The 17,953-nt window shown below is 33.7% G+C and overlaps 1 protein-coding gene across 1 annotated transcript; it reads right to left on the reverse strand.

Moving 5' to 3' along the window:
• Positions 1-13,984: 13,984 nt before the first annotated feature.
• On the reverse strand, positions 13,985-17,953 carry LOC113755154. The gene has a single exon (XM_027299224.1). It carries the CDS (start codon positions 17,951-17,953, stop codon positions 13,985-13,987), a length of 3,969 nt encoding a protein of 1,322 aa, XP_027155025.1.

Below are 17,953 nucleotides of genomic sequence, written 5' to 3' on the forward strand. Positions count from 1 at the left end.
AAGTATCATACATATTTTGATTACAGTAGTGGTGTTGTTGTATGCAAAGTATAAACAAGGACAAGGATTTTAGCAGGTTTTAATTGCTAATTTCGTCTTGATTGATATGGGTAACAATCCATACTTGTTTCTTTACTTACTATTCACTTATGTATATGTTGAGTTTTTTTCTTATGGTCTATGTGTAGTGTATATTTGCGATTTTTCTTCTTCCTTTCAAACATGAATACTGCCACATAGTATGGTTAGCTATATTACAAGCCTTCAAAACAACTTACCTATAAATTATTTTCACATACGCTATAGTCTTTAGTTAAAAATAAATACATTGTAATTAGTTAAAAAAATTTTCATAACCATGAGCAGTCAAAAGAATTGGTAGGTCATCAGGACAGATTGCGCTTTTAAAACAAAACTCTATGACGGAAAGACTGAATGCATTATCAATTAATGGTTTGGTGGTTACATTAATTCAGTATGTTCTCCCTTCCAATGAAAAAAGAAAATGACTATATAGCAACCCAAATACTAAATTCAAGTTTTCAAAATCAGGATCCAACGAATAAATCGTTTAAAATCACACATACATACACACATGCATACATCAAATCATAGCTCAGACTATATAATGGGATAATTTCAGAAACCTTCCTTGAGGTTTTTCCTAATCACACCTAGAACCCCTAAAGTTTTTGAAATCACATTTAGCACCCTTAGAATGACAACTTTTGTAGCATATCAACCCCTTTAGGTAAAAATAGTATTAAAAATGTATTTAAGAGAGAGACTATAATATTCTTCCACATTTGCCCTTTTGCAAGTTGATTTTTGAAAACTAGAAGATGAAAATAAAAACAAGTTGATTCCTTTTTGCCTTTTCATATTTCTTATGCAGGAAAAGGCAAGAAAAATGGAAAAACATTTATGTTAGATTATGTAAAAATAAAGTAACAAAAATGACACAAATATTAGGCCCATCTTGGACATTAATTTAGCCGTTGAGTGATAGGTCGTAATTTTATTATTTATTTTATAATTAATTTTCCCTATTACATTACCAAATATGAAATAATTGTCAGATTCTACTCATTTGTGACATTTGTGCTTATTACAGGGAGTTGGAGCAAAATGTGATAAATTAGGCGCAAATTTTGTGCTATAATTATTGCTTAGCGTGGCACGTCAAGTCAAATCTTAATATGTTCAGAAGGTTCGAATGAGACGTGCGACTCAAGCTCCCACTGGGAAGTGCTAGACAGGAGTCAAATTGAGATCAGGACTCCTATCTTTTTGGTAGCTTTTTGAGAGCCAGCCACGGAAGAAATCAAGGGGAATGGGGAGTCTTCCTTTTACTCCCTTTTGTTAGCCGAATAGGAAGTGCAGATTACATAGGAATTTTGTGAGAATAAGTAGCCGTCAATTTTGACTTCTCTTGGGGGCTTTTGGACAATTTTGTCCTTTAGTGGCTAGAAGTCGACGTATGTTACACACTAGGGTAAAAAAAAACAGGGAGTCATCTTTAGACTGATTCGGCTTATTAATCGTTCGGTATTGCATCGTTTCTTCCTAGGGAGGAGGAGACGATGGACACGATAATTTTCTCTGCGAATCTGTATGAGATTGATTCAATCGGGATGAACTAAATCCCCCTCTCTAGTCAAGAAATAACGGATGTTTTGATTCGCCTAAAAATTGTGAAATCGATTTAATTTTATCTTTTCTTTTTATTTATTGATATCCGCATATTCTTTGATTACAGTGTTTATGATTATCCAATTAATTGATTGTCTTGGATCCGAATAATTAGTTAATTTAATAATCTATTGTCAATTGGGGCGTTAGATCCGTAATTGTCTAATTGCTCTGAATTAGTGACAACTGGCCTGATTAGATTTGTGTCAGGGGGATACGCGGGCTAATTTAAAATAACCCTGGTAGTGCGTTATTTGGTTAGAATAGGACTCCTCTAATACGTAAGGCAATTGAAAAATTAAATCTTTTGGGCGTACCTAAGATTATTTCTCAATTAGAGCAGTGATTAATGGGCGTACCTTAATCACCGACACAGTGAGGAGGGGTTGACTGTCATCGCTTGTTTGGCAATTATAACCTATTTATTAATAAATAATTAGAATTGGCTTTGCATCGATGATCAATTAGGTGCACCATTGCTGAAGTTATTTCTTGACTAGAGCCTTAGTTATCATTTATTTGATTTTAGTAACTTGTTATTTAATTTTTAATAGTTTCTTAGATTTTATTTGAATTTCTTTGATTGTAATCTTCTGCACAAAAACACCCCCTTTGTTACTGTGGATTTGAAAAGAAACAGTTACTCCCAATTCCTGTGGATTCGATCCTGCTTTCCACTATTTACAAAAATTAACGTTAGTTGAGCAGGTTTTATTATTGCACAGACTGACACCTGTCATTGAGATCAGTGATAAAGTCTGCAATTCCATTTCCAAAGGGTACTGACGTCTTCATAGGTTGGCGTGATTTGTACTATGTACGTTGAATCTCTGGATATCCCACATGACGAAGCTTCATTTCTTTAATCCCACTTCATATGTCTCGAACAACCAACCCTATATATTCATTTATCTGTTCTTATTTCAGTGGTAAATTCTGTAGTGTATTCACATAATTCAAAGATAGGTGTGGAAAGTAAAATATATGGGAAAGAAGCTGGCACGTAGCAACCTGACAGGTACGGACAATGAATGAATATTTGTAAAAAGGCAAGTGGTGACCTATAACCGCGGTTTGGAAATGTGAATAGCGTACTGCAGAAGTTCGAAATGTATGGGGGTGTGACGGAATTAACATAAATATAATGGGTTTACGAATAAAACACCGAAAAGAAAGCGTAAGCAGTACTATCTACTTATGGGTATTACATCAACAAAATACTTTTTATTTATGGGCATTTTACTCTGAAGCATAACATTTATGTAAAATACATAAATATTTGTAACTAAAATTGAAAAACTGTTACACTAATATTTTTACGAAAGGAAAATTGATTGTTCTGTATTAAACATAAACTGATTTTTGTGAAAGCAAAAAGCATATTGCCCATAACATACCTGCTCTTTATGATTTTTTTGCATTACATGAACAAAAGGCTAGCTATTTATGAGCATTCCACTCCGAATCACTACATTTATGTAAAATACATAAATATTTGTAACTAAAATTGAAAAAGTGTTACACTAATATTTTTACAAAAGGGAAACTAGTAAATTTTGTATTTACCAAATTTTAAATATGTGAAAGTAAAAAAGTTTTTGCCCATAACATACCAGCTCTTTATGAATTTTTTGCATTACATCAACAAAATATTAACTATTTATGGATATTTTACTGTGAATCATTATATTTAGGTAAAATACATAAATGTCTGTAACTAAAATTGAAACAGTATTACACTTAGATTTTTACGAAAGGGAAACTGGTAGATTTTGCATTTTACAAATTTTAAATATGTGAAAGTAAAAAAGATTGCGCCCATAACGTACCAGCACTTTATGAAAATTTTAAGCATTACATGAACAAAATACAAGCTATTTATGGGCATTTTACTCTGAATCACTATATTTATGTAAACTACATAAATGTTTGTAACTAAAATTGAAAAAGTGTTACACCTATATTTTTACAAAAGAGAAACAGGTAAAATTTGTATTTAACATAAATTAAATATGTTAAAGTAATATTAAAGGTGATTTTATTAGTTACTTAATTTGTTGGTAAGAAACAAGGTTTCTTTTACAAAATTTTTTTATTGGATTTTTTCAAATAATTAGGATATAAAGGTAAATTTTCACAATCTTTTCTTAGCAATAGACTCCAATTTTCTCCTAGGCAATGACGAAACCAATATTTTTTCCTTGGAGGAAGGGCCAAAATGATTGACAAATAAAATTATTTTAATATGTTATGTTCAAAATAATTTTCATCTATTTAAATATATGGCATCCTAAAATACCAAATATTAACTTTAATTATAAAGGTATGTCTATTTAATAAATATGTAGTATAGTCATAACTAAAATTAAGACAAGAAATAACATTTGATTAAATATCTTATAGGAAAAAATACACTTTTCATCCTCAAAATTTGGATGGTTGACCAATTTCATTCTCAAAGTTTCACCCCAAACATATTGCATCCTCAAAGTTTCATAATTTTGGCCAATTAAGGACAATTGACGGGAAATGAAGAATTGATCGTTAGAACCAACGATTTTACCCAACAAAAAATGGGTAAAATTGAATGGAGTCATTTTTAATGGAACAATTGCAACGGACAAAAAGCTCAATTCTTCTCCTTCTTCCCTCTGCCTTTCTGCAACCGCAAAATTTTTTTGTCAATCTCTGGAGTTTTAACGACCGTTATATAACTTTCAAAACAAATAAATTCATTCTAAATTTTTATTTGGGATTATTTCATAAACCAAATCGCGGTCACTTTCTGTAAAGTATCACTTTCCCATAAAAGACCAGCTCTTTATGACTTTCCTCCATTATAGGAACAGAGTACCCATTTTTTAATAACTAAATTTATTTATCGAATAAAATAAAAATAAATTCATTTTCTAATAAAAGACCAACTCTTTATGACTTACCTCCATTATAAGAACAGAGTAGCTATTTTCTCATAAACAAATTTATTTATCAGATAAAACAAAAATAAATTCATTTTTTAATAAAAGACCAGCTCTTTATGACTTTTTCCCATTTTAAGATCAGAGTACCAATTTTTTCATAAACAAATTTATTTATCAGATAAAATAAAAATAAGCCCGTTTTTTAATAAAAGACCAGCTCTTTATGATTTTCCTCCATTATAAGAATAGAGTACTCATTTTGAAGGTAAAAAGGAATTTGTTTATCGGATAAAATAAAAATAAACTCATTTTTCAATAAAACACCAACTCTTTATGACCTTTCTTCATTATAAGAAAAGAGTGTCCATTTTATCATAAATAAATTTATGTAGCAAATTGTCATGGCCCTTATTCCTTCACATGTGTGTAGGGACGGTAATTGTCATGGATCGCTTACAACTTATTCCCTCCAAACCTTTTCTTATAATGGAGTTTCTGATTTTATCCAAGTAATAAATTACTTCCGTGAAAAAAAAATAAAAACTTTATGGAGAAAAGTCACAAAGAGTTGGTGTTTTATTGGAAACCATCGACCCCTTACTAAAGACGATCAAATGCGATTAGATGATTTTCTTGCAAGAAAGTTGCCAAAAACAGTTTTGTGACTGTAGTTGCTACTTTTTTTCAACCATTTTTTTAGCAAGAGGTATCATTAATGTCAATATTGAGATATAGCAAAAATTTTATACGAAATAACAAACCAATTTGTCATTACAAATACAAAACGAGCAACAATATATTACAATCAATACTATCAACAGTACAAAGCACAAAGATACTCAAATCAAATCCTAATTAGGATTTAATATGTACAACCAAAATTGTCAGGAATAACAAATGCTAAGATAGACCATGTGCCGATATACAATGAGTATCATGTTTGCATTAATTGGCGAAATCCATAATCGAAGTAGCTTGTAAGAGCTTCATAGCCAGGTTTACTACAATCCACCATCAACCTACAGAGTCCAATGAAAAAAAAATTATTAAACAGAAATTTACATTGATAGTTAGATAAATTAAACCTGCATTAGCCTAATATATCAACTAGGACATTGATCCTTATATTGTTGCATGAAAAGAAATGAAAATGAGGGACTTTAAAAAAATGCTAAGGATCACTTTTATTAACCACAAGTACAAAATGTGAACTGAATTTCAAACTACAAGTTGGTAGCATGTACTTAAGATGAAGAAATCATTATGACCCCAATTAACATGAAATCAATTGCAAAGTAACGCCAAGACTGTTTCCTTCAACACAAAAATCGTAAATGCATTCACCCATTGCAGTTCATTCAAAATTGAGAAGTAGCTAAGCAAGCGTAACATTCGAACTTAGAAAGCATGAAATGAACTTGAAAAAAGGAATTACATTTTACTGCCAACAAGGCTTCTAAGGTGCAAATAGCCAATGAGATCCTTTTTTCTAATCTTTATTATTTTTGTCCAGTATGTTCACTTAAAAGAAAACTATATTCTATTTTATAGATCTTTAGTTAAGAAATAAACAATAAAATTAAATCATCAAATAGCAAAAAAATCAAATGCATTAAAACTTGCACAAACATTCAGGAGGAGAAGAAGTTATCACCTAAGAGAATCACATGCAGCGCAATAAAAGCATTAGAATTAGCCCAAAGGAAGGGAATAAAATATGCTTCACGAATGGTCCTACAACACTGAAACATAAAACAATAGATAATGATGAAGCACCACAAACCAGTCCAAAGACAAGCAAAATCACCTATACCATCAATCCTAATCATCAATCGGAGTAGAAAATCATCCAAAATTTCAGTTAAGTCACTGAATAAATAAGGCTTCAATCTTAGAACATGTCATAATCAGTGTTTAGCATTCAAAAATTGTGTAAGATACAGGGGGTTTGGGACAATTAGAGCTGGGCAACGAGAGGTACGGAGGAATGGAAGCGAGAGTGGTAAAGAGAGGAGATTGAACAATACGACAAAACAGGGAAAAATCAAATCGTGGAAGGAAGAATTCTAGTATGAAAATATATTGGAGACTACCTGAAATCTTAGATCTGAAATTTTGACGGGCAGTTTTCATTTTGCCTTCCAGTAAGACCCCTTTCTCTACTCCAACCGAGATGCCCATTCATTCTAATCCACTGAAGTAGATGCTTACAATTTCAAAAAGTTTATCTTGCGATTGTTAAATTGACCAAAAATGCAAGAAAAAAGCAATTGACAAAACAGAGATGAAAATAACATATCTACTTAAAAAACCTACACCATCGCTTTTCTGATAGAGCTATTATTTGGCGTATTTTGCACTGTTATTTTGTCCTAATTTTGGCTATTCATGGTGCTAAGAATTGGAATTTCACTCATATTCGATATTTGTGTGAATTGTAGGTGGTTAGCATTAAAAATGGTATCTTGAGGAAAATTTCCAGAAGACTTCTCATTTCAGGGCGTGGCCACGCCTTAGAAGGTGGACGAAACCGAAAGCCGGACTGCGGTCCACGTGAACCGCGAGAAGCATGGGATAAAAACTCCAAAAGGCTAGCTTTGCTTTTGTTTTCAATCAATTGGGTCACGTTTGAGAAGCTCTTGACGGCGGCTATATAAAGAACAAAAAGGGAGATTCAGAGGCATCAATACCTTAGCTTTAGTTTTCTTTTCCCAGATCTGTCAGACGCTTTTTCCCTTTTTCCTTTCTTCTCTTCGGTAACAATTAGAATAGGCCAGACGGCTATTTTCCCTTTGACTTTTACGCTTGCTTTGGACAATTTCGGTTAGCCTTTGGCTTCGTACACTTGCGGCTCTAAAACGAAGACGAAGGCAGGGCTTTCTCTGTTGTTACTGCAATTAATTCCCATTCCCCAATTCTTCGGTGAATAATTGAATGACTTCAATTAAATCACGCGGGATTGACACGATGAGAACTGGCTAATTTTCTCCTCTACCCAAAGGTTGACGCGAGAGCGCGGTCCATAATATCTGTGAGATCTAATCGAATCTTCATTATTTCTTCCAATTCATTATTATTCGTGCGTTTCCTGAATTAATTGTTCATGGGTATTTTATTAATTGAATATCAACGGCCGGGTATTTGATTTAATTTAATAGCCTACTGCCACGTTAATTAAATAGAATCCGTAATTGTTCATTTAGTTAACACCTCGTGGCAACCACCATAATTGGCTTTATGATGGGGAAGCGCAAGATCTAGTTTAAATAAACCCTCTTAGCGTGTTTATTGGTTAGGGTTGGGTTTTTCTAGCTTTAATGCAATTGGATAATTAAATTCCTACGGTCGTACCTAGGGTTGTTATCTGGTTAGAGAAGCAGTCAATGGTCGTACCTTGACTGTCGAAAAAGTAAGGAAGAACTGGTTGTCAGAGCTTGTTGATAACTATAACCAACCTAGTGATAAATGGATGAAATATCTTTGCATCGATGAGCATTTAATTGGACCGTGTCTAAACAGTTGATCCTTTGGGTAGAACTTTTATTAATTGCTATTTTTAGTAAATTGTGCTTTGTGAGTTAGTTTTGAATTTTGTTTGTTTTATTTTTATTTTTATTTTCCTCCCATCAAAAACCCCCCATACTCTGAACTCTAGAAGAAACGAATTATCCCCAGTCCCTGTGGATTCGACCCTACTCACCGCTATATACAAAATCTGTATTTTTCTCGAGTAGGTATTTATTATTGCACAGGTTCGGCACCTGTCAATGCTTTTCCTTGAAGTCTGCCATTGCATCGGAAGGGTCTTTAAAGTGTGTCCATGATTGTATAAATTTAGATCTGGGTGCTAGAGAGGAAGAGGGGAACCATATGTCTATGGAAAACTGAAAATTGATAGAAAGGGAAAGAGAAATAGAAGGAGAAAGGTGCAGAGGGGGTTGCGATTGAACTTTCGAGAGCTCTGATCTGAGAACAATATTTGAAAAAGTAGCCTTGCAAGTATGGAAGGTTTGGAATTCATGTGGTGCTATGCTTGACAAGTGCTGTGCCGGGAATGGTTAAAAAATTTTCAATGCGCGGCTCTGCTAAAAATTGAAAGGGACCAAAATTTTGAAATTTTCACAAAAAAGCACCCATGATTTTCCACCAATAACATGAAACTTTGGCTCACTCGAATCAGTATTTGGAGGGAAGCTTTCCCGCACTCATTTTGGCTCCAATTTTTGATGAGGTATTATTGTCCTTTTCCTTGCTATAAGTCTCTTAATAGTGTCAAGCTTTCTACTTCTTGCTAAAGTTGTTGTCGTTAATACCCTTTTTGTTTTAGTAAACGGAGGAAAGTTATAAAGAACTGGTGTTTTATTGAAAAATATATATTTTTTCATCCGATAAATACATTTATTTATGAAAAAATGGGTACTCTGTTCTTATAATAGAGAAAAACTATAAAGAGTTGGTATTTTATTGAAAAATGGGTTCATTTTTATTTTATTCGATAAATAATATTTTTTTTAGAAAAATGGGTACTATATTCTTATCATGGAGGAAAGTCATAAAGAACTGATTTTAATTGAAAAAAGAGTTTATTTTTATTTTATTCGATAAACAAATTTATTTATGGCAAAATGGATACTCTTTTCTTATAAGGAAGGAAAGCCATAAAGAACTGATGTTTTATTGAGAAACGGGTTCATTTTTATTTTTTCGATAAATAATTTTTTATCTGATAAATAAATTTATTTATGGCAAAATAGGTACACGGTTCTTATAATAGAGGAAAGGCATAAAGAGTTAGGATTTTATTGAAAAAAGGGTTTATTTTTATTTTATCCAATAAATAATTTTTTTTAGAAAAATGGGTACTCTGTTCTTATAATGGAAGAAAGTCATAAAGAGTTCATTTTTTTTTATTGAAAAACGGATTTATTATAATTTTATTCCAGCCAACTGTGACCCATTTTCCCACTAACCTAAGTTAGACGGACTAAATCATTGAGTTTGTTAACCACAGTCAAAATTAACACAGAAGTAGCTGACTCAAATCACTCAATCCTTTATGACTTATACTAAATCAATACTAGGAAGCTTATTTGAAATAACAATAAAATATTTTATAAATGATTAAAACTTAGTACATTAGTTAGTAAGTACTCGTAACATACTTGTATAATATATGATTATATGTATAATTTAATATTCTTTTGTACTTATATATTTTAAAATATTCTGTGAAAAATATTTTGACCTTTCACATAACCTTAGAAAATAATAAAATTTTATCGTATTATAAAATAATAATTTTATCTTATTATATTCATAGGTGTTAAACTATAAAAATTGTGATATAGAAACAAGTGATATTCTACATGTAACTAGGAAGATTTGTTGTTATTGTTATTCAAACTTTCAAACTTTTTAAAAATTGAAAATGATTACAAACTTGCTTTTCTACAATTAGTATAATTTGTTAATTAGCCAAAATTCTAGCAAAAGGCAAGCAAATGCAACTTGTAATCAATCCATTCTGATGCATGTAAAAATAAGGTAGCATTGTGCAAATAAATAAAAAAATTCACTTTATATAGTTCATTGTGACAACCAGGCTTATTCCCACATTTGTTTGAATTTTGATTACAATGGATATAACCTATTCCCTCCAAACCCCAAATTTTGAATTACAACATTCAACCAAAACATGCCCAAACTCTCAGGCTCGGTCATACAAGGACAACTAGTGTGAATATCCATACTACGCACGGTGCTTACATTATTAAAATAAATTAAAAGATTATACCATTTTAATTTGAAAAAAGTTAAAAAAATTATACCAACATAATTAAAATTTAAGATTTGACTAACAATAGTTCAAAATATGACAAAAACTGTAAATCATTCAAGAATTGTGTTTTTGCGAAAGATGAATCCTAAAATGATAATAATAATTTATATTAGAAAATGAATGATATTTGGATAGAAATAAATGTAATTGCATGTTTTATTTGATTTTCAAATGAAATACTTACCAATATTATGCATTCGGTTTGATAATCTTGTACAAAGGCGCGAATATTTTTTACACCAATCAACTTTTAGTATGAAAATTAATATTGGTGGTTTAATTAATTCTATTGAATTTTGAAGAATTCGTACTACAAAAAAAGTTCAGCAAGACTTGTATTTTTTTGAAGTGAACTTGCTGAATCTTTTTAAAATATTTCATTGGGATCACTATGGTGTGGGATTCGCTTTGTGATTAGTTATTTTTTTTCTTTGTAATCTTACAGGTTTGAAATTAAGATGCTGTTGAAATCAATAATGGAACCAATGGGGGCTAATGGAGGTCATAGCCCTCCTCCCCAAGTTTTAAAAATTTTAAATTATATAAATATTTGTGTAAAATAAAACTGGTCCTCCAAATTTATTATAATTTTAGTTTATATTATGAGAATATATAAGTATATATATGTACGTGTATGCGTGAAATAACTACATTTGGGTGGGATCACCATAGTGTAAAATTCATTTTGTGATAAGTTATTTTCTCTTTTGTAATCTTGCAGGTTTGGAACTAAGACGCTATTGAAATGTGTTTGGATAGAGTGTTATTTAAAATATTATTTGAAATAATTATGATAGCACTTTTTGTGATATGATGTATGTGAGATAAAAAAATGGATTGAAAAATGTGTTTATAATATAAGCAAAATATTATTTGAAAAAATCTGCTATCCAAACACTTCCAAACTAATAGGGGCTAATCGGGGCCATAGGTCCCTTCTTTTCAAAGTTTTAAAAATTTTAATTCATATTGTGTAAATATTTGTGTAAAAAAAAATTAGCCCTTCTAATTTTTTATAATTTTAGTTTATATTATGAATATATATATGTATATATATGTATGCGTGTGTGTGTGTGTGTGAATTAACTACCTTTGAATTAATTTTTTATTAAAATTTTTTTATTTTTTAATCCCTTTATAATTTGTGAATGATTGTGAGAGTAAAATATATTATGACAATAAGATACGTTGAATTGTGAAAATTGTAATTTAAACAGGCTACTAAATTTTGGATATTTGACTTTCGTAGTTGCGAATTTCTTAAATTAACGGTTAGTTATTACTATCAGTGATATGATAAGTGTCAGTAATAAATGTGAGATGTGAATTGAAATTTGCAGATATCATTTTACAGGGGTGGTTATTATCTGTTAGTTAAAGTTTAGGAGTTTGAATTTTACGGGGTAGTGAAAAAAACGTGCGGGAAATGTGGGAAAAATATGAGCATAATTATAGGATTTGTAGGAGCGGTTACATGATTAGTTAAGAGATAAACATTTTTTAATTATAAAAATGTAAAATTCTATTAAAATAGCATTCAAACTTTTGACAATTTTGGAAGCTCCCTATCCAAAACCCCCTCAGCAATACATATAGATATACTAAATGATAGTTATGGTAGCGAAATAGTTTTTACCTAATATAACATGTTGTTGCACTTTTAGCGATCATTTGATTTATTGTTGGACCTATTCACCTAAATAGAATAACACCTAAAATTATGGAAGTAATAAGTTTCCTATCTAAAATAGTAAGTTAAGCCTAATAGATTAGTAACTTTTATACCTCAAAAGGTAAATTGGAATAAATATTAAAATTAATTTTTAAATAAGTAGATTACTACTTTATATCCCAAAGTTACTTTTAAAAGAGTAAGTTTAGTTCAAATAATATTAAGTTTTTATACATAAATAGTAATTCTTACTAATAAATAGAAATGTATAAAAGTATTTATCAAAAAAAGTATAAGAACGGAGTACCCATTTTCCTTAAATAAATATTTATTTATCTGACAACATTATATTGAAATGCATTTTTCGATAATAAAACCAGTTCTATATGACTTTCCCCCATTATAAGTAAAGATTAAACCCATTTTCCGTAGAGGCCCATTCATATATTCAAACGTGTGTTTCAATTTAAAAGTTTCAACTCTTTATGGCTTTCCTCTCTTACAACAACATAATACCCAAGGTGCCTTAAAGACACAATGTTTTATCAGATAAAATGAAAATAATCCCGTTGTTGAATAAAAGACCATCTCTTTATGTCTTTTGGACCGTTACACGAACAGAGTAGCAAGGTGCCTTAAATAGAAATGTATTTATCGGAAAAAAAAGTATAGTTAAACCCGTTGTCTTATAAACGACCAGCTCTTTATGGCTTTCGTCCATCATACGGTCAGGAGTACCCAATTTTCTTAAATTGGGTACTTCATTTATCGGAAAGCATACAAAATAAACACATCGGTGTTTATTAAAAGAACCCCACTTTTCAATGCTTTCGTCCGATTTCGCGCTTCTTCCTTACTACTATACATACTGTGTTTAGCTTATCCGCCAAGCTTCGCGCCTTTTTTCCCTGCCCTTACTTCAGCGTACGACCCCCTCACTTTGGAAGTTGCTTAATTTAGGCACTCCACATTTTACATTTGCAGTTGTAATCCCCCAACACCAACAGCCCTCCAGGTTGCAGGTAAAGAAGCCCTTTACAGGTGTCCATCATCCACACTTCCCCTATCATTTGTGGTCACAATCATACCGCAGCAACTTTCCACACCTCTTCTCTTATTCCTAAACATACCGCAGCAACATCCTATTTCAGTTCTTGATATTCAAATACCTTCAAAGTACTTTCAAGGTCTTGCTTGGCACTTGAGATTGGATCTTGAGTTTCTTTATTCTAACGGCATCTTCTAATGAACTATATAAGCATGTGTAGATCATATGCTTCACTTATCTATTGAGTGAGACATTAATTGAATGTCAAAATAATAAACATGGGATTGGCATTGTAAAGGAACCAACGTATTGATCCCAATTGATAACTAATCTCGTAATTGATATGAAAGCATTTTACTAGTTATGGTTAGAAGTTTTTGGCGATGTTGAAGATCGGGTAAAAACATCATCCTTAAAATACCAACTCCAAGAATGGCGAGCACGTGGCCGTACTTGGGTACGGTGATGAGAATAAATTTCTGAAGCAGATCCCTCAATCAAATCTCCATTAGTAGATTTAATAGGTGCCTCCCCTGGTAGTTTAGTTAAAATCTTGATTAAAATACATATCAAGCTTAATTTTTTTTGGATTTTTTTTTTTTTTTTTTTTTTTTTAAAAAAAAAAACCTTATACCTTTTATTGATAAATAAATATCACGTTACATCAGCATCTGCCAAACAGAGGTGCAAAAAGAAAGAAATTGCTCAACCAGAGAGCAAAAAATAACAGCAGCAATAGCAAAACAACAGTAACAGCAACAACGCTTGAATCTGTGTGGATGAACTAGACCCCATTCCAGAAATCCAAATGATTAGTAAACCCGAAAATTAGGATAGCCTAACCTATCCAACTTGAGGTCTCCACGAACCAATCGTGGCAATTCCAACCATGAATCATACACTATGTTGGACTTTAACTCAGTTCCAACCTTAGATAAGCGGTCTGCAGGCAAATTCGCTTGACGATAACAATGAGTGACGGATTGAAAGAAATGCCTAAAAGTGAGCAATTGGTCCAGCTCTCGTTGCAAATCCCATGGACATCTACTAATCCCCTTAACCATTTGGACAAGAAGTGACGAATCTGATTCCAAATGCAAGCAAAAGAAACCTCGCATAACACAAAGCTTAACTCCAAATAACAAAGCCTTCAACTCTGAATGTAAACTCGGTATGACACCCCAATAACACGCAAAACCCAACAAAAAAACCCCCGAGCTATTTCTCAAAACCCCCCCACCGCCACTCCTTCCCGGATTACCAAGAGAACTACCATCGGTATTCAGTTTACATGTCGTCAAGACTGGAGGGATCCACCTAACCAGGATGAATTTAAATGGTTTTTGCCAACTCACCAGTGAAGAGTAAAAACATGGCCACGAGTACCTTCCAACTCCAATGTCTGTAAAATGTAATTGGAAAATGTCATAGAGATCAGAAAGAACAAAAGTATTAATCTGCATGACCGACAACACCTTGCCTTCCCAAACCGCAATATTCCTAGCTTTCCAAAGATGCCAGCAAATCAGCGATGGCAGCAGCTGATAAACCAGTTTAAGCTTAATGTTTTTAGCTGGCAGCAACCACCATTGAATGACTGCATGCTTTACCGTTGAAGGAGTGACAAACTGGCCAATATCAACCTGAAACGATTTCCAAACTTGGCGAGGGATTTCACCTGTACAGAAAACATGATCAATAGAATCAAACCCAGGATTTTGGCAGCAAACGCAACGAGATGGTCCGCACACACCAAAGCGCTGCAACACATCCTGAACCGGCAGTCTCCAAGACAGCATTCTCATCATAAAGAATGAGATTTTTGCTGGCAAGTCTTTCACCCAAATGGTAGATGAAAAGATTGACGTATTGGCAACGGTGCGGACCACCTTATAGGCTGAAGAAAAGGAAAATGAACCAGAAATTTCTAAATCCCACACCATCCTATCAGGTTGATTAGAAACAACATCCGGGGGAATGATTTGTAGAATCGTAGATACAATGTTTTCTGGGAGCCATTGTCGAAGCATTGGAATGTTCCATTGACCATTTGAAACAAAATCCGCCACTGTGTGATCTCCAAAAATGTCGATCTGCTGACATAAAGGACCTGTACCAGTCCAATTCTCATGCCAGAAGTTTATCAAGCCATTCTGCAACACCCACTGAATATGGGAATTTGCCAAAGACTGATATGTAACCAATCTCTTCCAAGTTACCGATTGTAAAGGCTGAAATTCCGCTTCGCAAGCATGCAATTTATGTAAATATTTATTGTACATAAATTCTGCCCAAAGAGACTGACGTTGCCTTAAAGACCACCATAACTTCAATGAAAAGGCATTAAACACATCAGTCAAAGCCCTCACTCCCACACCCCCTTCGGCATACGGCTTACACAATGAATCCCATGCAATCCAATGATACCGAGACCCTTTATCAGTTGTGCCCCATAGAAAATTTGCAAATGCTTTCTCAAGGGTACGGAGAACACCCTTTGGAGGAGTTGTAGCAGCTAAGACATGAATAGGCAAAGATGATAGAACATTTTTGAGTAACACTAACCTCCCTCCAGATGACAAAAGCTTCTCCTTCCAAGACAGAATTCTCTTAGCAACTGAAGTGCAGATATCTGAAAAATAACTGCTTTTCCTTCTCCCTGAATAGAGAGTACAGCCAAGATATCGAAGAGGAAGTGACTTAGCTTGAAAACCTGAGATTTGTGAAATGACACGTTTACGAGGTAAAGTCAAAGCATCATGATCAACAAAGCAACTTTTTTGAGAATTAAGTTGCTGACCAGATACACAACAATAGTTCTCCAAAACACTCATAACTTTCTTCAAAGTACGCTTAACTCCACTGCAAAAAATAATCACGTCATCCGCATAAGCTAGATGCGTGACAATAGGGCATGAAGTAGGGACCTTGAAGGGAAGGAAGCCTCTCTGTCCTACCAAAGAATTCAGCGATCTAGAAAAAACCTCTGCCCCAATAATAAAAAGAGCAGGCGAAATGGGATCTCCTTGCCGCAGGCCTCGAGTTGACTGGAAAAAACCACATGGGGAGCCATTAATAAGAACCGAAAACCAGACATTAGAAATCAATCGCCAAATCATATCGATCCACCGCTCACTAAAACCAAAGCGACGAAGTACTTGCAACAAAAAGATCCATGAGACTCTGTCGTAAGCTTTGGCCATATCCAACTTCAAAACCACATTCCCCCCCTGATTGGGCTGCCGAATTCCAGAGATCAGCTCTTGAGCCAGCAAAAAATTATCTGAAATATGCCTTCCTCTAACAAATCCACTCTGCTGAGGAGAAATAATCTTAGGAAGGAGACGGGACAATCTATCCGACAAAATCTTTGAGATCACCTTGTTGATAAAGTTACACAAACTTATAGGACGAAATTGTGTAAAGTCTTGTGGAGATTGCAACTTTGGAATCAACACTATTGAAGTTGAGGAGATACTTCTAGGCAAAACCTCCCCACAGAAAAAGCTAATAACTGCCGCATATACATCCTCAGCCACAATGTCCCATGCAAAGGTAAAAAACTTTCCGGAGAAACCATCTGGACCAGCCGCGCTATCACCATCCATAGAAAAAACCACCAACTTAACTTCTTCTTTGGAAGGGATTTTCTCCAACATCACATTATCATGTGAGGAGATTAATCTAGGAATAACCTCAAGAGTTTCAAAGGATTGAGCATATGATTCATCCGTGAACAAACATTTAAAATATGATTCAGCCTCTCCCTCAATATCAGATGTGCTATCCAACCACTTCCCATCAGACGACTTGATGCGATGGATTAATGATCTACTTTGTCGTTCCACCACCACAGAATGAAAATACTTGGAGTTCCTATCGCCATCCTTTAACCACTTAATCCTAGATTTTTGTTGCCAAAACATATTCTCAGTTGCATGTGAACGCCTTAGCTGGGCTTGTGCTTCGTGTAATAAAACTAAATTTGGCTGAGACGGATCAGCATCATAACTAACCTCAGCATTGAGAGCACGTTGTTCTGCCACCTTTACAGCTTCAAAGATGTCACCGAATACCTCGCGCGACCACATTCGTAAGGCCATCTTTACATTCCGAAGCTTAGCTGCAAGGACCTTTAATGGAGGGCCTGAAAAATTCCCAATCCAGTTGCACCTAACCACGTCCAACAGTTCTGGTTTGGATGTCCAGAAATTCAAAAAACGAAAAGGCTTTGGTTTGTTATCCAATTTTGTATGAGCCGACAATAACAATGGAGCGTGATCTGATGGGTCTCTACACAAATGTTGTACATCGAAACCTAAGCCTAGGTTGGAAGAAACCTGATTCATAAGCAACCTGTCTAATCTTTTCCAAATACGCGCCCGACCATATCTATTGTTGCACCATGTGAAAATAGACCCTGAATACCCCACATCAAAAATTCCAGCTTGAGACATAAAGTTCAACAATTCCCAACCTTCCTCTGGTGTAAACGGCACCCCACCCCTTTTCTCCTCCTCCGAGACAATGACATTAAAATCCCCCACAAGAAGCCAGGCAGACTGAGTCGGCTTGTCCGCAAGAAGGCTATCCCATAATTCTACTCGTTGAAGGGCAGTACACTTGGCGTGCACAAATGAAAAAATAATAGGGACCGCAAATAATGCAGAATCAATTTGTAACGACAAATGTTGATTAGATTCTCCTACTTTACGACACGAAATAGAGGCTTTAAAAAAAATCCAAATATCACCCGTACTGCTAAATATAGCATGGTCCAT

The sequence above is a fragment of the Coffea eugenioides genome, unplaced genomic scaffold (genome assembly GCF_003713205.1).
Source record: "Coffea eugenioides isolate CCC68of unplaced genomic scaffold, Ceug_1.0 ScVebR1_1253;HRSCAF=2073, whole genome shotgun sequence".
In the NCBI taxonomy this organism is placed as follows: domain Eukaryota; kingdom Viridiplantae; phylum Streptophyta; class Magnoliopsida; order Gentianales; family Rubiaceae; genus Coffea; species Coffea eugenioides.

What these genes read in the sequence shown, in the direction of transcription:
- LOC113755154 (XM_027299224.1), bottom strand. Translation starts at nt 17,953, where the DNA reads ATGGACCATGCTATATTTAGCAGTACGGGTGATATTTGGATTTTTTTT.